The 23,715-nt window shown below is 44.8% G+C and overlaps 2 protein-coding genes across 10 annotated transcripts; one reads left to right on the top strand and one right to left on the bottom strand.

Moving 5' to 3' along the window:
• The first annotated feature begins 126 nt into the window (after positions 1-126).
• trim25l (tripartite motif containing 25, like) lies at positions 127-7,090 on the top strand. 2 transcript variants are annotated; one of them, XM_049569703.1, is made up of 17 exons: positions 127-676; positions 775-1,437; positions 1,981-2,076; positions 2,222-2,455; positions 2,535-2,694; positions 2,781-2,813; positions 2,905-2,943; positions 3,036-3,080; positions 3,193-3,246; positions 3,340-3,387; positions 3,516-3,581; positions 3,826-4,041; positions 4,164-4,274; positions 4,471-4,506; positions 4,612-4,680; positions 4,776-4,841; positions 5,440-7,090. In XM_049569703.1, the coding sequence occupies exons 2-17, from the start codon at positions 808-810 to the stop codon at positions 6,012-6,014; spliced, it is 2,478 nt and encodes an 825-aa protein (XP_049425660.1). In that variant the 5' UTR covers positions 127-676; positions 775-807; the 3' UTR covers positions 6,015-7,090. The 2 variants fall into 2 exon arrangements, with proteins under 2 accessions (XP_049425660.1, XP_049425659.1); XM_049569702.1 differs by lacking the exon at positions 127-676 and having other exon boundaries at positions 704-1,437.
• trak2 (trafficking protein, kinesin binding 2) lies at positions 6,919-23,709 on the bottom strand. Of its 8 annotated transcripts, none has more exons than XM_049569694.1 (17): positions 23,576-23,709; positions 19,989-20,178; positions 19,317-19,502; positions 15,511-15,570; positions 14,670-14,746; positions 13,847-13,963; positions 13,407-13,625; positions 13,143-13,221; positions 12,917-13,047; positions 12,115-12,189; positions 11,479-11,616; positions 11,258-11,382; positions 10,956-11,096; positions 10,573-10,871; positions 9,972-10,484; positions 9,757-9,856; positions 6,920-9,614 (listed from the first exon to the last, which is right to left on the bottom strand). In XM_049569694.1, exons 2-17 carry the CDS (start codon positions 20,041-20,043, stop codon positions 8,831-8,833), a joined length of 3,099 nt encoding a protein of 1,032 aa, XP_049425651.1. In that variant the 5' UTR covers positions 20,044-20,178; positions 23,576-23,709; the 3' UTR covers positions 6,920-8,830. The 8 variants fall into 8 exon arrangements, with proteins under 8 accessions (XP_049425650.1, XP_049425651.1, XP_049425652.1 ...); XM_049569696.1 differs by having other exon boundaries at positions 6,921-9,614; positions 11,303-11,382; XM_049569693.1 differs by having other exon boundaries at positions 6,919-9,614; positions 10,573-11,096; positions 11,303-11,382.
• Between the last annotated feature and the right edge of the window lie 6 nt (positions 23,710-23,715).

Below are 23,715 nucleotides of genomic sequence, written 5' to 3'. Positions count from 1 at the left end.
AGTCCTTCAGATAAAGCTCTCTTCACAATTAAGTGTTGCAGCTAAAGTTTTTGGGACACACACTTATTGAACACATTTCAACTGACAATAAAATTGGTCATCTAACTAGAAAGAAAAGAATGCAGGGAGTGCAATCTGTTGCTCTGACACACTCACTGTTCCACCTCACAGCAGTCAAGGCCCAATAAGATAAGATCAGCCAATATTTCACAAACAGTAAAGAGTTAGTCCATGATTTGAATTCTAATTTGAGCTGTATTACTGTGTTCCTCTATTCCATTAATCATCTCACAACTCCACAGATTTACCTTGTGACTCCTCAGGAAGCCCAACCAATAGACTGTATATAAAGTAGTCAACACTAGCCTCACCTCGGCCAGCTACAACACCATGCAGCAGTATTAACAGTCTAGTAATGTCACATGAACAGCAGCAGATCTTGCTATAGGTGACAAAGGCACCTCTTGTCAATTTTAAATACTAAACTTTTACTTGTAATGGAGTTTTCTTCAATGTGATATTGGTAAATCCATTCACACCTTTACTCTCCTGGCACTTAATAGTTTTCCACCGACACCCGTTTTCCCCGCTAGACCTGCCTGGTGGCTCTGGCCCCGCCCTGCTCACCTCTCCCTGCTCTCACCTGAGAGGCAGCTTCTTCCTCCTGTCAGTCCAGGTAAAACCTCCCTCTGTACATCTCTGAATCTTTCTTTCTCCTTAGACATCTCTGAGTGTCAGACCGGCTTACCATCTCTCTATTCTCTATTCTCTCAGGTTCTTCTTTCCGTTGTATCTGACAGTGTCAGCATGAGTGCTTCACTGTGGACAGAGGAGCAGTTTAACTGCCCTGTGTGTCTGGATCTCCCAAATGATCCAGTCACCATCCCCTGTGGGCACAGCTACTGCATGGCCTGCATCAAGGACTACTGGAGCAAGGACGACCCCAAGGGGGTTTACAGCTGCCCCCAGTGCCGCCAGACCTTCTGCCCCAAGCCCTCCTTGTCCAGGAACACCATGCTGGCTGAGGCTGTTGAGCAGCTACGCAAAGGGGCCCGTAAAGCTGACGTGCGTGAATCTATGAGAAGCGCCCGTGGGGGTGCCTCCTCCTCATCCAGGCCCAAAAAGAAGCTCTCCTCCTCAGCAGTGCCGTGCGACATGTGCAAAGGAGAACAGCGAGCAGCAATCAAGAGCTGCCTGGTGTGTATGAGCTCATACTGCGAAGCCCACTTAAAGCCCCACCAGACGAAGAAGAGCCTGAAGCAGCACGAGCTAATCGCACCAACAAGCAATCTGGCTGAGAAGATCTGCACCCAGCACAAGTACCTGCAGGAGTTTTACTGTCGCCAGTGTAAAATGTTCGTCTGCTGGCTGTGCACCAGCAACCAGCACAAAGGCCATGAGTGTGTGTCCACCAAGGCTGAGCGTGTGGAGAAACAGGTAAGAATGGATGCTACACTGACCTCAGGCACCAGAGGAGAAAGAAGAGGGACCCTCAACTAGTTATCATGTTTACTGTCATGTGATCCTATATCAAACTCAAGTGTGTGTGTGTGTGTGTGTGTGTGTGTGTGTGTGTGATAGGTTAGGTACAATCCTTTTTTAATAAGTGGTGTGATTTAAAACCGATCAGTAAACATGCAGTTTCATTAATTTAAAAAAAAAAAAAACATCTTAAACAGAAAGTGGGCAGCTGTTTCTACAATAGGTGACTATTAGTTCCATGAACAGTGTATTACTCCTCCTGCTACCTGTCCATTGTTCTGTGTGATGGGTTTCTGTGTGTCTGTGAGGGTGTCGTCCCATCTCCTTTTGTGCCTCACTTTGGCTCCAGCCAGGCTGAGGACATTCCTAACTACATTCCTATCCATTCATAACGCTGCACCCTCTCCATGTTGTCACATGAACACAACTGTTTCCTTGTGCTTGTGTGAGATAAATGGGGACTGTGTTGATGTCATGTCTTTGTGTATCCTGTTACAGAAAGTGATGTCCGAGATGCAGGTGGAGAATCAGCAGAGGCTGAAAGACAGAGAGCAGGAGCTGAAAGACATGAAGAAGATGATGGAGGTGATGAAGGTTGGTTGGTTGCACTGTTTTTGCAAGTGCGCTGTTTCTCAAAGTTAAAACCACATTTCCCATAAACCCTGCATTAATTTCACAGTTGCTTACTGTACGTGTTTTTTGGCATACTGAGACATGATCGCCCCGTTGTCTCTGCCAGCGTTCCTCAGACAGGGTGCATGATGACATGGATCAGGTGCTGTCGGAGCTGCAGCGCTCGGTGGAGCGTCTGCAGGAGCTGCTGGAGGAGGTGCTGGATCAGGCCAGCCTGGAGAAGATGGGCCAGGCTCAGGAGGTCATTGACAGCCTGGAGGCCGAGATCAAGGAGCTGAAGAAGAGGGAGACTGAGATGAAAGACCTGGTGCGCTGTGAGGACAACATCCACTACCTGGAGGTAGGCTGGATCAAGGATGTGTTAGACTCAGCTATAGACTGTAAGTTTCCCCTTAACTAACCGCCATATTTTCCCTCAGACATACGAGTCCATGTGTAGTCCTCTGGAGTGTGGAGACCTGCCCACTGTGGTGGTCAATCCAGAAGCTTCCTTTGAACCTGCACGAGACGCCATCCTGGACCTCAGGGAACGAGTCGAGGACCTGTGCAACCAGGAGCTGGGCAAGATCACCAAACAAGGTCCATCCCAAGCTTCATATCTTGTTTTGTCCTATATTCTTTGCTTTTTATGTCTTATCTTCATCTTATCGTCTGTTCTCTTCCAGTCAATGACATGACTCTGTTCACGTTGGGAGACTGTAAGTTCCAAGCATTTTTCTTATCAACATTACCATAACAAAAGTTGGAATTGTGTCTTGCTTGACGTTAACTTCCTCATATCTTATCTAGCCAGCAAGAGCGGAGGACAGAAAGGAGGGATTTTTAAATGTGAGTTCTTACTTTGTAAAATAAATATATTAAAGGACTAGAGAAAGTCATCATTCCAGAAATTTAATATCTGATTTCCCATTTTTCTGTAGTGTTTTCTGGTCTGGGTTCTCGTAACACAAACAGCCGTCCGTCAGGTCTGTCCACGGTTTTTATGTCGACATTTTACCTACCATCACTGCATCTTTTCACTGTCATCTTCCTCACATATAGTCGTAACGTATACGTGATTTCTGTCGTGTCTCACAGCTTCCACACCCAGTATCTCAGTCGGATCTCGGAGTACAGACAGACGAGGAATTGGTAATGCACACTAACATTCATTATAATATATGTGACAATGTCAAAAGTCATTCAAAATGCAGTCCTTGTTTAGCGTCACATTTTATTATTCAGGTACAGGTCTAAGAAGTCAAGATGTGAGGAGCAGAGACACACCACGAGGTGAGGCTGTGTGTGTGCTGTCCAAAACCCCCTGATTTAACCTTAAACCTGCAGTGTGAGTCACCACGGAGGGTGGAGCAGTAAAAATGTGTGTGAATGTTTTAAAATAAGCTTCTTCATCTTTGTAGCGGACAGAGGCCATGCAAGCTCACCGAGACCACGGGAAAGACAGAGGAGAGAGGAAAGAGAGACAGGTAGGTTCATTCACCTCATACAAGGTTGCACCGGCTTTGATTAAAAAAAAAAAAAAACAACAGACTACCTCATGATGATGTGGCTGTTACTTCCTACTGCTAGACGTAGTTCTGTCAGTACCTCATATTCCAGAAGTAAAGAAGACAGTTTGTCCTCAGCTGCTCAGCAGTTTTTTGAATAAGTAACTGATGTATTTGGTAAGCTGGAAACCGTAATCTAGCATCTGATATATTCTCCAAACAGTGAGGGAGAGCAACCCCAGACCCAGCCCGAGACCCAGCCCCACTCCCAGCCGCAGAGAGTCTCAGTCTCTTTGGAGCAGGTCCAGTCAGAGCCAGGGTATCCCTGCTGCGGCCCCGACCCTGACTCCAATCCAAGTCAACCCAACTCCTGCCCCAGCCCCTGCCCCAGCTCCTGCACCTGCTCCTGCTCCTACTCCTGCACCAGCATCAACTGGAGGTACAATTACAACCTTTTGACTAAAGACAAAAACTTGTACTGTTCAGCTTTGACAATAAATGCTCACATCAAAGTGTAACACCTTTTGTTTTCAATCTCCCTCCTCTCTCCTCCTGGTTCAGGGTCAGGTTTCAGTCGGATGGCGTCGATTAGCAGCCTCTTCCGCTCCCATCGCCGTGGCACCACCCCGGCTACCCCAGTCAATAACACACCCGCACCAGGAGGAAACCAATGTAAGATCAAACTCTCATACTCTCCTCTTTAATTTAAATGATTTAAAGGGACAACCCATCTCAAAATCAAAATATTTTCCTCTTACCTGTTGTGCTGTTTATCAGAGTAGATTGTTTTGGTGTGAGTTGCCGAGTGTTGGAGATAATGATAATGTTTCAGAGTGTCTAAATGTGTGACTTGTGTACACTTACATAGGGGGGATGGCTTCTCTGCCTGAAACACCAACAGAAAGTAAGATGGCAGTCTTTATACTCTTCTATATGTCAAATAATCATTTTCTTCTTTTCACTTGAACATGGGTTAGTGTGTGTCTAACATTGTATTTTCATTGAATAGTTAACCCTGGTCTCTTCTTGGACTTGCCCACCCCGACCACCATGAATCACTCTCCTGCTTTCCCTGGATGTGAGTTAATGTACTTTCATCTTCATGCCACCTCCATTTTGAGACATGAATGAAAGTGATGCATGCAATAAGAATGTTTTGGGGGTTTTTTCCAGTGAGAGAGATCAACATCGACAGCATCCAGGCCCCAGAGCCGAGGACCAGAGAGGAGTTCCTACAGAGTGAGTCTCAGTGTTTAACTTCATCTAAGATGCTGCAGATATTGATGAAAATGTTAACTCCAAAAAACATAAAACGTATCACTTCCGGTATAGAAAAGGATGTTTCTTAAAAATACCTAACACTCAAAGTTCAGTACTCTGACGAGAATTAGTGGCTTTTTCAGCACCTTTAATCGTATCACATGGTCTTCATCAGCAGACAAGTTTGCTTAATCGTCACAGAGATGGATCTGTGGACATGCGACCTCATGATCTATTGTGATTTCATCCCCAGAGGTTTTAGGACTTTTTGTTTGTGCTGGCATTAAAAATGTAGTGTGCAAAACAATCCCAACTCAAGGTCCCCTTGCTAGTATTTTTTCTGGAACTTTAAACTGTAGAACATGGTGTTCATCAACTTTTAAACCAACATGGACGAGATGTTCTAAAAGCACCATGGATAATACAGCAAAACAGCTACTGTGTCAGCTGGTGAACAGATCTGTCTCCATAACAACTGAGCAAACTCCATGTGCTGATGAAGAACATATAACAAAAAGCTTTAAAGAACGTTCTTTATTTTCCAGAACATGTGAATAATTGTCCATTAACCCTCTAGACTCTGTGACCCTGACTCTTGATCCCAACACGGCCCACCGACGGCTGACTCTCTCCGACGGCAACACTAAAGCCACCCTGCAGGCGGCGGCGCAGCCCTACCCTGACACTCCCCAGCGTTTTGATGGCTGGACCCAGGTGATGTGTGCGAGCCCACTGTACGCCCAGCGCTGTTACTGGGAGGTGGAATGGAGAGGCCGGGGCTCCTCTATGGGTGTAGCCTATGGTGCATTGACCAGGAAGGGCTCAGACGCCCGTTCTGGGCTTGGCTACAATGCCCAGTCCTGGACTTTGGAGCTGTCGGACACCTGCTGCTCAGCTATGCACGACAACGAGAAGAAGGACATACCGGTAACCTACTCCCCTCGCCTGGGTATCTACCTGGACCTGTCCGTGGGCACGCTGTCATTTTACAGCGTAGCAGAGAGCATGACACACCTTCACACCTTCCGTGCTAACTTCACCCAGCCGCTTTATGCTGCGTTTGGGGTGGGCAGTGGAGTCGGGGTGGGTCTGGACTTCGCCCTCGGCCAGTTCAGCTCCAGCTCTGACAGCATCAAGATTTGTCCCATGTGAGGGTGGCAGCTGAATAATGCTACATTAAATGGTGATCTTGATATATTTCAACCTGGACCCTATGATCTCATGTTTTGGGGTCTAAGTAACAAATAAAGACAAGAATTTTGAAATGGTACAGCAGCCATGAAACAGGCTGCAATGTGACCATTTGGGTTTGACACTGACATGCTCAGATTATTATTTTAAGTGCCTGACAACATGATGGAACAGTTCCCTACGAAGATAGACCTTAATGTTTAACCAGAAACAGCCCCAAAATCATTCGGACCAGGGCCACCACACTCTATTTATATAAACAGAAAATATTAACATGGTAACACACACTTTGGTCAAAGTTGACAGATGCAAAATAAAACTCACAAAAGCCATCTTGGGTTTGTCTTTCCACTGTTCCATCAATCACCACCTCTGGTTTGGGTGAAATAAGCCCTTAATTCACCCAGTTAGACGTGAAACGATGCTGGCTGTATACATGCTTAAATTACATCTTATGTAAATGAAGTCTGGTGGAATTGCCTGTGGTGATTTGGGGGCTGTAACGGGTTAAACAATAAGGATCTCACTCTGCCTCAATACTGGACCGATTTCAAAAACTACTTCAATACCATCAGACAACTGATACAACAGCTTGGAAGTGCTCATGCTGATTTAAATCTCAGGACACAATGACTGAAAGATTCTGTAAAGTTTGCTTACACCTGATTTTTTTAAAAATATATTTTAAATGCACTTAGTGAACAAGGTTTTTGTCTATAGCCATGGCTCTCTGCATTGCAATATCAGTGTGTTGGTTGGTCCATTACTTTGGTCCAGATGGAAATATCTCAACAGCAATAGCATTCCCAAAATTTTATAATGAGTAGCAGTAAACCAGTCGGTGACTTTGTTTCCATTGCTTTATTTTAAAAAAGAGGCAACTGAGTAATAGCCATGAGTAGTTTACAGAGGATCATGATCTTGGAGGGGAGGCAAGAAGTCATCACAGGACATTTTTTATTTTAGCCAAAAAAAGACCCAAACCCAAACCTCCTGCTGTACTGGAAAATATGACAATTACAACAAATCTAAAGATATGAACAGTCTGCATGTGCCTTCTTTCCTCTTCTCTCCACTCCGACAAACATTACACAGAAGCTTCATTTGTTAAATATGTTACAGCTAATTAACACAAAATGCATCATACAGTACACACGTTTATTCCTTTACTTGATTAATTTGGATTCCCTTCTGTGGGCCTCTACATTTGGAAAACAAAAAAATAATGCTGCATATATTAAAAGCTTATGTCAAAATGTTAGCTGGTGTTGTTACAGCAGGCACACATAATGCTAAATGTTCTCTTTAATATGTTAGAATCTGTATACTTCAGATATCTGTCGCTAAATAAAAGTTAAATAAAAAAGTGCAGTAGGTTAGTGGGAGGGTCTGCTTGGACTGACGGATGTTAGGGACAACAACACTCAATTATTTCGGATAAGCTTTCCTAAAGGAACACTTCCACCTGCTGGCCAGTGTGTGAACCACATACATCAACCCCGAGACACATTTTGAACACAGAAAACAACCACATGTGCACATATGCATGTGACATACCACTAAAATAATGTGTCAGTGGCTTTTCCCTCTGAACCCGTACATCCCACAGGCCTGAGACAAGGAAACTGAAATGATAAGATGTTCTTTGAAGGGCCTACCAAGACCACGGTGAAATGTTTTTGACCAAGCAGTGATCCTTAAATTAACCAACCTCCAAATCCAAATGAGTGCAACTTATATATACAAACATGGCTTCACAGGAACATAAATCATTAACAGTGCTGGCTTCCACGTAAGGCCTCATAAAAACACACAAAACACAAGGACCTGAAGGAAAAAGGCAGACCCATTTTTTCTTGCCCAGTGGCTTCAGCCTGGCCCCACCTGTCTGCTGACAGGTGCATGCTGGGACCTGCAGGCAAGGTTGACAAGTCATGCGGACGCTTGCGAGAGGCGGGAACAGGGGCACGGCACATGGACGGTCACCAGACACCCGTGCAACAATGGACTACTGTCAAATCATTCGAATAATAATACTGGTATGTTAATGGCACGGTCTGACTACGAGATTGGCTCGACAGTATGCTATTAAGCCGGCTAGCACTTAAAGTCCTCAAATTATAAAAGCATGTTGAATCCCTTCTCTTGTGACTGTTTTTATTTGAAGATAAAACCATTTGTTGTATAATGGGCATGGCTGGCGAGCATGATACTACTTTATTACAGACTAAAGCTTTTAAAACCCACTACAGAACAAGCCCTTGGAATAGCAACGCTGGATGCTCAGTCATTCTCTCTTTGCCTTTTACTTACGTTCTCTTCTTTATAAAACCCACATCCTCCATTCCTTCTACACCTTTATCTTAACTCCTTCTTTTCCAATCCACATCCACAAACCATCATTCACTTTCTTGTTACCTTCCCTAAGTCCTCTACCTTATCATCCAGAGCCTAACATGACAACTACAGAACCTAATTAATGACTGAGAAGGTAGCGAGAGCTGAATAACCCAGTCAGAGGCAGACTAAGGCCTCAGCAACTAGCATCATGGCAAACATCTACACACACAGACACTGCGGTATAGCTAAAAACAGTCAGTTTAGTTCAATTGTGCTTTAAAATGAAGTCATAAAAAGGAGGGATTGTTCTGCCCGCCAGATGCCCTGACTCTTCTCTTCAAAGGCTGAGAGGAGGAGAGAGGAAAAGGCGGATGGAGGTATAAAGGAGGGGTTCGCTCTGGAGTTTGCACCCTCCCACTCCATCCGCCTTGTCCCCCTCAATGTTTGGTTGTACTTGACGGGACGTGGGAGACAGAGGCAAGTTTCCGGCGCCGCTCTTTGGGGTTTCCCCAGGGTGTTGGGGGGAGGGCCAGGGAGGTGGGGTGAGGAGGAGGGTGACCAGCTGACTTCCCTGCTCGGGCGCCGATCATGGCCGGGAGGCTCTGGTTGCGCCTCAGGCCATCCAACAGGCTTCCCCCGCCAGCTGACACAAACGTAGAAGAATCCTGCCGTGGTGCTGGAGCCTCAGACTCTGCACCCTGGAGCACCTTGGTGAATCCAAGACGCCGTAGCCTCTCCACTAGGCCGACGCTGACTGGGTCAGACCTCACTCTGCCTGACTTAAGGGCTGGGACAAAAGCTGGGGTTTCCTGGGAGGGGCTTGGTAAGTCGGGATGTGGGGCACGGCCTAGATTTAACCCGTAAACGTCCTGGAGAAAAAGCTCCGCTGGCCGCGATGCTAGGAAATTGTCAGCCGGGTGCTGGCGGGACTCGGGGGGCACCGGGGAGGGAACAGGTGAGTGGGAGGGTGAGTTAGGGGGCGTGCTTGGGAGGAGGTGGAAGAGAGGTTGCCTGGGTGTGGGCTTTGGAGATGGAGGAGGGGTGTCAGTGGAGACTTGTGCAGAAATGCCCCTCTCCAGGACCAGCTTGGCCAGGCCGCTGGTGGCCACAGGAGGGCGTCGAGGGGGAAAGGAATCACCCAGACTCAGTCTGCAGGGAGTCACAGGAGTGCTGGGACCGGTCCTCATGGAGCTGGGTGTGTTGGCCAGAGATGACCGAGAACTAAAAACATGAAGAGACAGAGATAAGGTGAGAAGAGAGACGTGCCCTTTGTAAGACGCCATATTCTTTGCCCTTTATCTTCTAAAAATAATAAAAAATAAAGATACAAAAATGTTCTCTTTATCCTTTGCAGAGCACTGACCTTGGGGTGACCTGTGTGGTGTCACTGGGGTGCAGGATGCGGCATGTGGTGAAGGTGTAGGTGGAGAAAGTGGAGCTCTGACACTTTCCTGGATTTTGGACTGAACACACAACAAATCACGTAATGTGAAACACTTATCGTCATGGCAACAATTAGCAGCAATGTGCTTAACATTCCTCATTAAAGTTTATTGCTCCCTTCTATAAAGTATTTACCAGAGGAAGATGTTGTTGATGTCGACATGCAGATTTGACTTTGTAATTGGACCACTGACGTACAGGCTGTTGGAATGGGCTGAGATGATACGCTGGATTTCTCAGGGATGTGTCGGGGTGCGGGGGTCAGACAGAGGTCCGATCTAACTGATGAGGAAGTGGCGGGCGTCCCAGGTGATGGCGGCATTGCGGGTGACGGAGGCGGGACAGGGAGAGGTGTCACCGAATGCTTTCTGTCTTTCCTCTCCTCTGGCGTAGACGAACAGTGCACCTTGAAGGTGATCCCGCCATCTTCTTCCTCATCCTCCTCTTCCTTACCCCGCTCTGCCGCCCCCTTCTCCAAGGCACCTCTGTGCTCTTCATCCTCCTCGTCCTCCTCCATGTCAGACAGGCGGTAGACGGCGTCGTGGGCCAGTGGGCAGAAACCTTTGGTCACTACTCCAGGGTGGGGGTCCAAGATGGTGGCGAGGTGTGGTTTGGCCAGCTGCTGCCAGTGATGGAGCGTCAGTGAACCTGGAAAAGAAAAGTTACGTTGATGCACCAGGAAAAAAAATGTGTTTTATGTGAATATTTGCTGGTTTTCTTATAACTGAACATTTACCTTCCATTGGTTTGACGATCTGAAGCTTCTCAGGCAGGAAGGTCTTAAAAACGCTGGAGCTGAAGGAGAGCTCTGACAGGTTGGAGAAAGAGGAGAGCACACTGCCCATCGGTGAGCTGCAGCAGCTGCCTTCCCTGTCTCCCTCCGTCCCTGCCAAGGCCTGAAGCTTCCTCTCGCGCTCTGCCTGGAAGAACTGACGCTCGCACAGGAAGTTTTGCCGTCGCAGTGACAGCCGGTGGAGCGCTCTTGTGAGGTCATTTCCTCCTGGACAGCCGGGCTGGCCCATTCGCACCTCCTCCCTGCATACACACGCATTTATTGAGCTGAAAAGGCAAAAAGTTGTCCTCAAGTGAAACTGCAAGACAGCAATAGTTGTAACATACCCCTGAGTGGATGTGAAGGGCTGTGCAGTCATCACTAAAGAGCTCTGCCCTGAGCCGGGGATAGGAGGAGTGGCCGAGGCTGGCCGCGATGTTGAGGCGTTGATGGAGCGGACCGTTTGGAAGACTCGCTTCTGGGATACTCTACAGGAAGAAGAGGTCAGAGGTTAGAGACGAGGTCCACAAACTGACGAGATACTGTAGACTACTGAACCTGAAGTTACTGAGTGCAGCAGTTATGTCCATGAGCTTCATTTTAATCAGTCCAAAAAACTAGTGATAGAAATAAATGTGAATTATTGGACCTTGTGCTTGAAGTGCCCATCAGTAGTGAAGTCTGACTGTCTGACCTTTGGTCCCTGAAGGCGGTCTCCTCCTCTACACTCAGCTCTCTCCTCATGGTGCCTTCGATCTCTGCTGCCAGAGAGTCCTGTACACACAGTTTTGTTTTGGTGGTTTTGGCTTTGGTGCATTTTATACCTTTATGTTACGAGTGTGTTGGGATTATCCCGAGTGTTTCTCTCACCATGGGGTAGAGGCCGTAGGAAAGGTGCCGTCGCATCCCGGCAGAGGGAGTGTTTTTACTACGGAGTTCTTTGATCTCCTCCTGGGACTCATGGAGCATCTCTACGCACTCTGCATTCCTGTCCGCCAACTCGTCCAGCTGCAGCACACACACACACACACACACACACACACACACACACACACACACACACACACACACACACACACACGGGCAGTGGTTAGTTAAATGACTTTGTTTTTATATGCAGCAATTACTTAAGCAAAGGAAAGTCTTTAATAGATTTTTAAATTAGGCGTGCACTCAGACTGTAAATGTATCATTTAATTCATCAATTGCCTATTACTGGATTTACTAAATTAACATAATTACTAATTTTTAGTTTATTTTAACCATGATTTAAATGAGGCAATTAAACTATAAAAATGGAATTAGATTACTCTTTTAATGATTTCATTTTTCTTTCTATTTAAGAAACAGTGTCATGGTTTGTTACAGCTATGGCATGTTAACCCTAAACATCTGGAATTTAGCTTTACAGTTCAAATAAAACTGGTCCAGTTCAGGAGTCCTTTCATACATAAACAGAGAACACTTCCTGTGAGTGAATGAGTGAGTGAGTGAGTGAGTGAGTACCTCTGCTGTGAGTTGTCTCTGAGCTTCTTTAGACGCCTGCAGGTGGATCCTCAGCTCCTCTTTCTCCAGAGCCAACTGCACACACACAACACATCAGCATTTAAACAGATGAGAGGAGAAAAGAAGAGATGACGGCCACTGATCGGGGGATGTCATTGTTTAGAACATCAAAAGTAGGTCGGAAGTCAAGTCCCAAGTCAAGACCACCAAGTCCCAAGTCAAGACCAGAAAGACCCAAGTCAAGAACACCAGGGGCTAAGTCAAGAGGACCAAGACCCATTTCAAACCACCAGGACCCATGTCAATAACCACCAATTACCAAGTCAAGAGCACAAAGACCCATGTCAAGGCCACCAGGTCCCAAGTCAAGACTACCAAGACTCAAGTTAAGAACACCAGGGGCCAAGTCAAGAGCACCAAGAACCAAGACAAGAACACTATCTGCCATGTCAAGACAGCTAATTACCAAGTCAAGAGCACCAAGACCCATGTCAAGACCACCAGGTCCCAAGTCAAGCCCACCAGGTCCCAGTTCAAGACCACCAAGTCAAGACCACAAAATCCCAAGTCAAGACCACAAAAACCCAAGTCACGTCTGTGTTCCAAACCTGAACAAATCATGAAGCACCGTTCACCAAATGTTATTTTAAATCTACATTATTAGGGTTAATAAGCGAAAGCTAATATAATATAATTATGATACTATACATTTTAACATTTGTGCTTGGAGACGATGAGTCATTCCAAGTGAAGTCATGAGTCACTGTTGTTAATGCTGAGTTGAAAGTCTTTGTCTCCTCACCTCCTTCACTCTGTGTTGCAGCTCTACAATCTGAGAGAGCAGCTGAGCGATTTCCTCCTGGTGTCTGAGCAGCTCCTCGTTCTTCTGAGACAGCTCATCTGTCAGAGACACCATCTGGCTGTTGGACTCACCTGGAACCAACACACACACACAGACCACAGGTAAAATCAGCATCCCAGACATGAGACTGGGTCTTTTAGTGTAAATGTGTGTGAATCTCACTCACGGAGCTCCTTGACACAGTCATTCACTAGCTGCTGCTCCTTCTCCTCATAGGTGATGGTGTCAGTCTTCAGTTGACACGCCTGGAGTGGAGACGTTGAGAGGAACCAGTGAGTACTTCCACCATCATATTCATAATAATTCATGCTGTCAAAAGCAACAATTACACCAACTTCTCAAAATGTGGTTATGATTTAAAGCTTCCCCTTTCACTTCTTATTATCTTCTACCTCCACTAAAACCTCATCCATCCTGTTACACTTCGTACCTCAGACCTCAGCAACAGATTCTCCTCCTCCAGCTCCTGCAGCTTGTTCTGCAGAGACTCCAGCTGGCTGAGTGCTGCAGCGGCAGTGGTTCCCCCTGGTGTCTGAGGCTGCCGCAGCGGCGTGGACACGCTGGAGTCTGTCTCACTCTCCTCTGAGGCACTGGCCACGATCCGCAACAACTCGTCCTTCTTACTGAGCTCATGCTGCAGCTGGTGAACCTGGCCAATGATGAAAGTGTGGGTGAATGATTACTGTGTGAGATGTTCAGAAATCTGCAGATTCCTGATATTCATACGGGTTCAGAGAGACACAATTTCATTGGTTGCTTTTTTGATTTTAAGTGCACTGATATCCCTCATAATTGTAACACCTTTTAGCTCTACTTGGATTAGCAAACTATTGCAATTTTAACACAAGCATGTAACTAGCATGTAGCTACCTGGTCCAGGGCCTGTGCTAGCTGCTCCTCCAAGGCCTCGTTGCGTTCCTGCAGCAGGTGGTTCCTCTGAAGGAGTGACTGTCCAATCCGTGCTGCCAGCTCCAAGTCTCTGTCCCGCTGTCCAGTAAGAGCACAGAGCACACATCAGCAAAGTAGATGCTGCATCTTAAAGGGTGACTTTGGTATTTTTTATCCTGGACTTGGACAGTTTTTTAAATAAGTCCAGTACTGAGTGAGAGCTCTGCAGCCAGCAGTAGCGAAACAGGCTTTCCATTTGGGAAGAGTGCTTATTTTTGCCACTGACAGGCTCAGGTTATAATTTTAAGTGTCTGACATTAAGGAGAGGATCCCTATAGTGATAGACTTTTTTTGTCAAAGATCCTTTTTGTTTAACCAGAAACAGCCCAAAAATTGTCACCAAAAGCCACCAAACTCCAAACTTCTATTGACTTTGAATGGAGTGCGTTTTTTACGATGATGAAATTACTGTTTATTTAAATGGATTCAAAGGATCATACCCTTGAACAAAAAGGTCTATCTCTGTGAGGATCTTTTCCGTAATATTGTCAGACATTTATAACATTAATATGAGCCTATCAGTGGCAAAACCAAGCACTTGTAGTTGACATAAATTGACAGTATGTGGAGGCCTCCAGTGGTTACATTGCAGCCTGTTTTGTGGCTACTGGCTGCAGTGGTCTCTCTCAATACTGGACATTGTTGTTACCAATAGTCACTTAGACACAGAAACAATAGTCCAGGTAGAAAAATACTGAAATTACTTTAATACAAAACAAATTATTACAAGTGTGTTTATACCCACCTCAGCCAAAAGGTGTGAGACCACTTCGATATCATTGTAAGTCTTGGCCATCTGCTCCACACGATCGGCACTGAGGACTGGCAAGAGAAAAAAATACTTTTAGGAGACACACAAGCAATCACACACACACGCACACACATGCAATATAGTCTGCAATTTGTGGCATGTGCATGCAAACACACAACCTTTAATGTAAAAAACAAATAAAACCACCACATCACTCCACACCAACAGACACACCTCTGTTGCATGCCATGTTTACTAACTACCCAGTACAATAACCACAAGCAACATTAGCAGCCACTTCCTCTGAATCTTTACTGTAATCACACTGTAGCAGCCAATCGTGAACAAATGTGGTTAAAATATAAGTCACTTTTGACACTGATGCCATTTGGTGATATAACTCCACAACATGGCAATGTGGTTGCTCGTGGTCTGAATGTGATGAAGTAACAACAGCACTGAACGCACACTAGGGACGGGACGATACATGATTTTATCACATATCACAATAAAAAACAAAATAACTTAATGCATATTTTAATTATTGGGATCATTATCGTCCCTTACCTAATGCATACACACTACATAGTGCTACAGTACTTTAAGCTGTCTACAGTGGCAGATGACCTATACTATTCAAATCTCATCTGCTCTCATCTACATGCAAAAAACAGAGAGGGGCTCCAGGTCTTTGGCCTTGGAGTGGCTCCAGATCCAAGTTAAAGTGTAGCTGCTGGAGCCGGAGCCACATTGTGCACTGAAGACCCTCTCTCTCACACTGGAGCTAAATGAAGAAGTTGCAGAGCAGAAGAGGCAGATAGAGAGAGCAAGATACCTTTGGAGAGGCTCTGAGAGCCGGGGTGGGAATAAGAAGAGGGCTCCAAGGCAAGATACGCTAGGAGAGAGAAAATAAGGGGGAGTTCAAAAGGTGCACAAGCAGCCAGCTTGTTTTAGAGAGACAGAGAGACAGGAGGAAAGGAGGTAAGAAGCTGAGGGTGAAAGCTGAAGCTTCAGTAAATCAACTTCACTTAGAACATTAGTCTGTCGAGAATCTACACATCAATTAGTTTGGTCCACTTTTAGCACCTGAGTGGGTGTCACCAGCGCTGCACCGCTCCTCCTTCCACCTGTTCAAAGAAAAGTTGCAACTCTAATCATTGAAACATTGCCTTTTACTAAATTCATTTAACAGACTCCAGACTCTGCACCTAAATGTAGCCCACTTAGAAAACTACATTTTTATATTGTGTTTGCTGCCTCAATTATCATATCATGTTCCACATCTTCATAGCTTAAGCTTTCTCCTCTCCTCTCTATTCTTTTGAGCTGTCGTCCAGTAATTTGAGGCCCACAATGACCTCTGGATCTAGACACTGCACTCTGCGCTCCAACAACCAACAGTTAAAAATAACCTCTGCCCAACAGAGCCATCTTTGTTACACACAGGGAGACAGATACGGTGCACTCACAGCACATATAATCTCTCATGTTACTGTACATTTGATGCCAAGTGTCACACACACACACACACACACACACACACACACACACACACACACAATCTTTTACTTCTATCTTTGTGAGGACCCTTGTTGACATAATGCATTCTCTAGCCCCATACCCCAACCTTAACCATCCCAACGTAATGCCTAACCCCAGCCTAACATGTCCTGACCCTTCAAACCAAGTCTGAACCTTTTAAACAGGCACACACACACACAAACACTTATACACTCTTTTACCTCCTCCGAGGAGTATGGTGTCACTGTATAAATGATGTCCATGCTCTGGTTTGATCATGATCTACAAAACACTACATCAAAAATTAAAGGTACAACTCCGGATGCAGTCACACACTCTGCATACAGAGTGACACAGTCTTGTAAGTTGCTTTCACTTGTAGAAGACAGTGGCTGAACTCTGGCCACAATAAATTACATAATTGCAAAGTCCAACCAGTAACAAAGTTTTTTTTTCATATTGATTCTTGGATTGCTGGCAGTGCATTGGTCAATGTGTGACTGGTTAAGAAACACTATGAACCTTTTAATCCACTCTCAGTTGGACCTTTGGCAATAATAAACCCTCACAGGTACAACACTTTGTAACACCCAATTTGATTGTCCAAGATTCTTATTATGAGTCGGAAACCCTCCCGTCCACTGCGATTGTATTGTCGAGCAGTCCCCTACTCCCCTACCCCTAAACACAGACATTGTATCGCAGACGTTTTGGTCTACATTTAGCTGCAGAGTGAGTGCTATTCTCTGTCACACTGCTCTTGGGTAAAGGAAGCTGCAGACCAGGAAGAGCGCCAAATTTTTAAGCCAATTGGCATGGTGGCCAAACTGTGTAACTACAACTTCCAGGTCCATCACGTGATGCCACTGGGCCCAAAATGACTTTCCCCGGACACTTTTTTCTAATGTCACAACCTCCTAAAATAACTCCTTTTACTATCAGGATTTTTACCATTTGGTCCAATAACATTTTAAAGTCTTGAAGAGGTGCACAATTGAATCATTTTATCCCCATTCATGATTGAGGAGCCCTAAACTGGGAGTGAGCTGCTTGGCCAGTGGACGTCTCTAGTGCCCTTACTCTATGGGAACTTTTTTGGCTTCATGCACCACTAAGCAACTTTCATTGGAGTTAACAAGGCCCTTCGTCCAACTTAACATGATACAGTCTTTGGCTTTTGCTTGATATCTAGTTTTGGCAAAAAATATTTATGTAAATGTTCATTAGCGTAGTTAGCGTGCATTAGCTTGAAGGGCTAGTTTGGCTTCCTTACTATATTACGTGTATGTCCCTGACACCCTGAACATCCAGTGAACACTATTCACTTTCAAATGCTTTATTGCAGAAAAGAAAATAAAGAATAGCTTAATATTTGTACTGAACAGCCACATCTGATTAGACTGACATAACTCTGAGTCCAGTACAGCCCTAAAATAGTTATAAACACAAAAAAGAATAAATTAAACTGGGTAAAAATGCTGATTTAAAACAACAAGGATCAGTTTTGCTCAACTAAATGTGAAAGTTAGAGGCAAAGATCAAGTTTGAGGATCCACATGTTGCACTTGTACTCATGTAGTTGAGGTTGAGGCTGGAGCAGGTAGGACACACACATGTGAGGTCACAGTGTCCAAGACTAGAAAGCATTAGAAGTGGGCTTATCCTCTATTTAAATTCCATCCATGTGTCACCACTCTGACTCATCGCTGACATACTTTGCATTAAAATAGAGTTGTAACTGTGTGAAGTTTCTGCTGTTCAAATAGCATTTTTTGCAAAGTCTGCACCAGACAGCTCTCTCTTCCAATTTCACAACGTGACACAAAAATGGGATACCTGATACTTGTATCATCATGTAGGAGTATTGAAATAATGGCTATTTGAACATTGTCAGCATTGTCTAAAAACCATACACATTTCTTCATATATGTTTGCTTTACAGCCAGGGAGAATATTAGCACACTGTGCCTCAGCAAGTGCATCAGGAACTATTAATAGGCCATGTTTGATTTCACACTGCAGAAGTGGAGCAAATGTTTCACTGAGCAGGAACATGAGACCAAGACTCCCTTACTGTACCCCTGCTGTCACACATGCAGCTAATAAAACCCATACACATACCACCTGAACACATACAGAGTCATGTAAACAAAAGCATTCTGCATCCACCATGTTACACTTCACAGCACAGAGAGGAAGTACAGTATGGATTGCATGAGAACAACACACAGGAAGTCGCATCTAACCAATTGTTACCACTGCTCCCACACACACAACTTGTTTGAATGTAAACACACAAGCATTCATTCAGACTTGCCCACTTCCTGTCTTTCAAGGAACACAGCAACACACACAGAGCACAGCTTCTACACCCCTTCCCCTCCACTCTGTCACGTTCTGCCTGACCTTGCAGACACAACCGGAGCTGCCTCTGCGCTCACACCGGCTCACATGTCTCCCTTTATCTCTCTGTCACAGACATACCCAGCTCCATGCAAACGCCTTTGCTCACCTTCCACAGCGAAGCTATCATAAACCTCCTCATTGTGGATGTTTAAAACCGGCATGGTCCAACTTTTCGCTCTACAGATCTGTCCTCATCCTCCGTGAATCCCCCCTCCTCATCATTCTCTGTCTCGTGACTCTGGCCCTGGCTTTGGACTACACTTAACTCTGGCTGGAGCACTGGATTCCTTTTGCTCACAGTCGCTCTGGCTCTCTCTCACTCTCTCTCACACACACACACACACACACACACACACACACACACACACACACACACACACACACACACACAGATCGGTCTGTCTGTGCTTGTGTGAACCAAATAGGCACAATGAGAACCCTGTGGCAAATAATATCCACGCTAAATCCCTGTGATTTTAATCGAGGAGGATGTGCGCTGCATAAAATGAATCCCTCACGTGCCTAATGCACTGAGGCGCGCACACACACACACACACACACACACACACACACACACACACACACACACACACCATCTGCTCACTGATGTTGCCACAGGCTTGACCAATCAAGAGAAAGTACACCGAGAGACATGGAAACAACTTCAACTTAGTGTCCTGCCCGAATACGTGAAATCTAAACACGCACACTTACTCATGTAGCGGAAGGTCTCCTCGGCCAGCAGGGGGGAGATGGCGCTGTGCTGGCCGGGGGCTTCATCTGGAGAGCAGCTAGGGGACACCACCCAGTCCTGGCTGTCCGACAGGTAGACAGAGCCGGAGTCGGCTGAACCAGAGCCCAGAGAGCCATAATGCTTCCCACTGCTGCCCAGCCCCTCATCTGAAAGAGTCAGATAAATATTATCTAACGTCCATCATTTAAAAAACAGTCAGCTATGATAGTGTAACACTGGTGACGCATTACAAATCATCATGTTATCATGCATTAGTGACAATATAAATGAATGGGATGCTTTTATTTTGTAAAAACGGTGCAGCCCTGGTGAAATGAAGTCAGACTGCAGTGAATGTGTTTTGAGAGCGAGTGTGGGCTGATGAAACATTTGAATGTGTGTGTGTTTTCTTGGCTCAGGCACAGTACAAGCCAATGTCCTTCCACTTGAGCAAATATGTGGTTTACTGGGACAGATGGGGCTAACTATAGCACTAAGCCCAAAGACACAGCATACTGTACTTCAGGGCAGCAACATGACATTGGCAGAGTGGCATTTGAAAAATGACTGCAGCCTTTTGAAATACACACATCTCACTGATAGCAGTATCAACATTAATTTCACAGATGACACACACTCCTGAGACATCCTACCTGTCTCAGTGCTCGACTCCTTCTTCTGCACCGCCCGGGGTTTTGCTTCAAACATGTCCTGTCCTTGGAGCGGGAGGGGGGGAGGGTCCCCGCTCACGAACACAAAGCTGGGCAGAAAACGGGAGACGCTATCGCAGTGTCATCACATCCTGTTTCTGCACTGATAGGTGGTGCCTGCACACACCTTTACCTGAGGAGAGAAATGTTAGACTTCAGAGAAGCAATGATCCCAGAGATAAAGATATAAGTTCATGTTGACTTTGCTCATGTTTACAAGCCAAATTAAGGCCAGCACAAATGTTATAGCAGTCACTAAAACTAGTTTAGTGGTGCAAGATGTCATTTTGTTGCTTACAATGAGTGTGTGCGCACTGAAGCAAATATTCCTCCTACACTGTTTCTACTGGACACTTTAACCGTTGATTGTCTGGCATCTTTTTTAGTATTCAGCAGATCTTACGTGTCACTACAACCATTTAAAGAACATCAGTCAAGCCTTAAAGTCTCAAGAACACTTTTATGTTCTTCAGTCTGTATGGCACAAATAATTTGTAAAATAAATAAAAGAAAGTCACTCATTTAGAGATCACAGAGTAGCACCAAGCAAGCCAGCTGCTATATGTTTTCATTTCCTTCTATGTGCCACATACTGTTTTAAGGGAGGGCTGAGGGGTGAGACAGAGCCCTCCCACATCCTGTTGCCTGTCTCTGTAGGGACTGCTCCAGGGCTTAAAGGGGTGACTAGAGGAATGAGACAGGATGTGCTCTCTTAAAGGGATGAGCTCTCAGTAGAGAATTTGGAAAATGTAAGACCATCTGTAGACGCATGTTTCTGTACAGTATGATACAGTAATGAATTATGGGCAGCTCCAATAATTTAGTATTGTAGTCTCATGAAGCTAGGAGGCATTTGAGAGACCGATTTTTTTTTTTTTTTTTTTTTTAAAAAAGGTCAAGTTGCCAGCAGATATCCTTTAGCCCTTACTATGCCCCCAAAATGCTGGATACTAATGCACTTTAATAGCATCCTTTACCTCCAGTTTGTAACATAAATGAAGTCTCCAAGCTCAAATTAAGACAGCCACTGGTCACATTGCTATGATGTCATCGGGGACAGCTATCTGCAGAGCCACAGAAGACATTATACAACTGATCTTCATGTGTAAAATCTGTGGAGGCCTACGTTCAAGTGCTGTTATGTTACATCAACTACTTTGCTAAGAGGACACTGTGCAGCATCATGTGTCCTTCCATCCTGCACAACCCCGGTACCATCTGCATGAATGACCTTAGTGCTTGGCCTGTGCGGGCAGACATATCTGTGGGTGAGTGTGTATCAGTGGGCATGCCTGTGGAAAGACAGCGTCCTTGAGCAACATTCATCCTCTGCTTACATAACACTGAGGCCGAAACTGTTCGCTCCGTGGAGGAGATTAATGTGATGCAGTAATGCTGCAGCCTAAATGTGCTGTTTACCAGTAGAGGCCTGGCAGATATACTGTGCTGACCCATTAATGGCACTGGGATTGGAATTATAATGGCCTCATTTACATAAGGGCTAAGTGCACTGTCCATGCACAGAATGCATATATTAATCATCCTTAACAGCAACTGACATCAGTGTAAGCCAGATGAAGATATTTTGCACCAATTATGTTCATATTCATCACAACAACATCTTTTAGATGAAGCTTCAATTGTCCCTGATTTAAAACGCCATGGCTGATCTTGACCAAGTGCCTGTGAGTCATCTCATGAGTAACAGCCAGACAACTACATAATTGTGATACAGTCTGAGCTTGCCTGGACATTAAATAGCAAGAGATGCACTTTTAGTCTCAGGGTCTTTTTATCCCCTTGACAAGGTTAAACCACAAACTATTTTGTTTTAACAGAAATTAAATGATGTGATTTACGTCGTACCACAAATGCACACAATTTCCTTTGGCTTCAAAAAGCTGGAGAAAATCCAAACCACAATCTCAAAACCACCACTTAAATGTTGGTAATAGATTATTGCACACTATAAAATGAGTAAATGTAAGCACAACCGCAAGATGGCAGCCTTGAAAGTAACTCTGAAAAACAGGCAACACAGCAGCATTATACACAACACTAGTCTGTCACAGCTGTCCCACAGGGCCCGTCTGCTTACATCAGCTTTCATCTCCCTTCATGTCTAATCTTTTCATTCAGCTGATGCTCCTATCCAGAGTGACCTACAAGTGCAGCAGTAAAAATGTCCGAATCTAAATACCATGCTCAGGTATGGTATTACTATGAGGTCAAAATGAATAATACAACAGCAAATACTACAAGGAGCTCTTTTCTCTCCACGCCTGAAACTCCAACCTGAATTTGTTCAGGGTGGAAAGATGTGCTTCATTCGCCACTTTTTGCCTCATGTCACCGTTTCCATCTGTGCTGTGTCCCAGCATCTGCGCTCGGACAGGGCCTGAGGACTTGCTTTAAAAGGAATAGGACACTGGCAGCAGCATGTGACTCTGACTGGACCCGAGACTTTACTGTAACTGCGTATCCAAAAACCTCTGACTGGAACTTGAGCACACATTCCTTGCCGAAAGAAGAAAACAGTACAGTGTAATGTAACTAAAACATGAAATCTCCTCTGATCAGATTGGTTGCCAATATCCATAAAAACTAACCTTCACATGTGCCAATAATCTACTTTGAAGAATTTGATTATACCAAACTCTGTTTTAAAAACCCACATTTTAGAGACTTTTTAATTGTCGGTATATGTGCAGACAAATAAATGTGACTTAATATGACTTTGATTAATCCTCAGGAGCTACCCTCCATTTCGGCATGACTTAAATATACGACAACACAATTATTTGTGTATAATTTTACTATTTTGCTGTAACTCTACAATCATCTTCTACCTTGGTGGGCTGTGGAAAAGCTAGAATTGAGGTTTTAGTGTTATCAAGTGCTGCTTTGTGGGCCATTTACAAGCCGAATTTACAAGAAGATCCCAGCATGCAATAAAATATATTTCAGTTAAATTATCATAATTTCGCTTTTAGTTTATTTTTAATTATAATTATGTTTTAAGTATATACTCGTTGACTCCCTCGTTGACAATCGGATATGCAAACAGGCGGAGAAAGCTTCGTGTTTAAGTGCCGATTAGCTAATTTGTACATTTATATACAAGTATATGTATTTTTTAAAGGCATAAAGGTGACCGTATTTAAAACACGAACCGTTGATGATAATCAATGTTGTTATGTTAGCTAACCAATAAACAAAAATGTACAGCAGGCCAGCTAACGGTTAATGTGACCGTTATATAAGCTAAACCTACAGATCAGCAGGTAGCTGTTAGTCCTTTGTTGAAATCTAATTTAATTTAACCTACGATTATATTTATTTTAGTAAGTATTAAGCATTTGCTAACGAAACGTTTCGCATGTTTTCCTGTGCTGGGCGAGGATGACAGCTCCACTGTTGCTTGGCATTGCGTTGCCATCGCGAGCTCAAACTGGCAGCATCGCTCACGCGGGCAGCATTACAGCATTAAGGATAGTTTTAGAAAATGTGTCTGATTATCATAAACTCACCCTATGTCAATGTTACTCCACAGCATTGACAGTTCCAGTGTTACATGTGGTGTCTGTCGATGCCTTCACCAAAACCTCAAACAATGGAGCGGAAGGGAGGGAGATGGTGCGTGAGTCATCACCGCGCGACAGTCCACTCG

The sequence above is a fragment of the Epinephelus fuscoguttatus genome, linkage group LG24, assembly GCF_011397635.1.
Source record: "Epinephelus fuscoguttatus linkage group LG24, E.fuscoguttatus.final_Chr_v1".
In the NCBI taxonomy this organism is placed as follows: domain Eukaryota; kingdom Metazoa; phylum Chordata; class Actinopteri; order Perciformes; family Serranidae; genus Epinephelus; species Epinephelus fuscoguttatus.
Note: the sequence above shows the minus strand (reverse complement) of the source record. Positions and strands in the feature narration are given on the sequence as shown.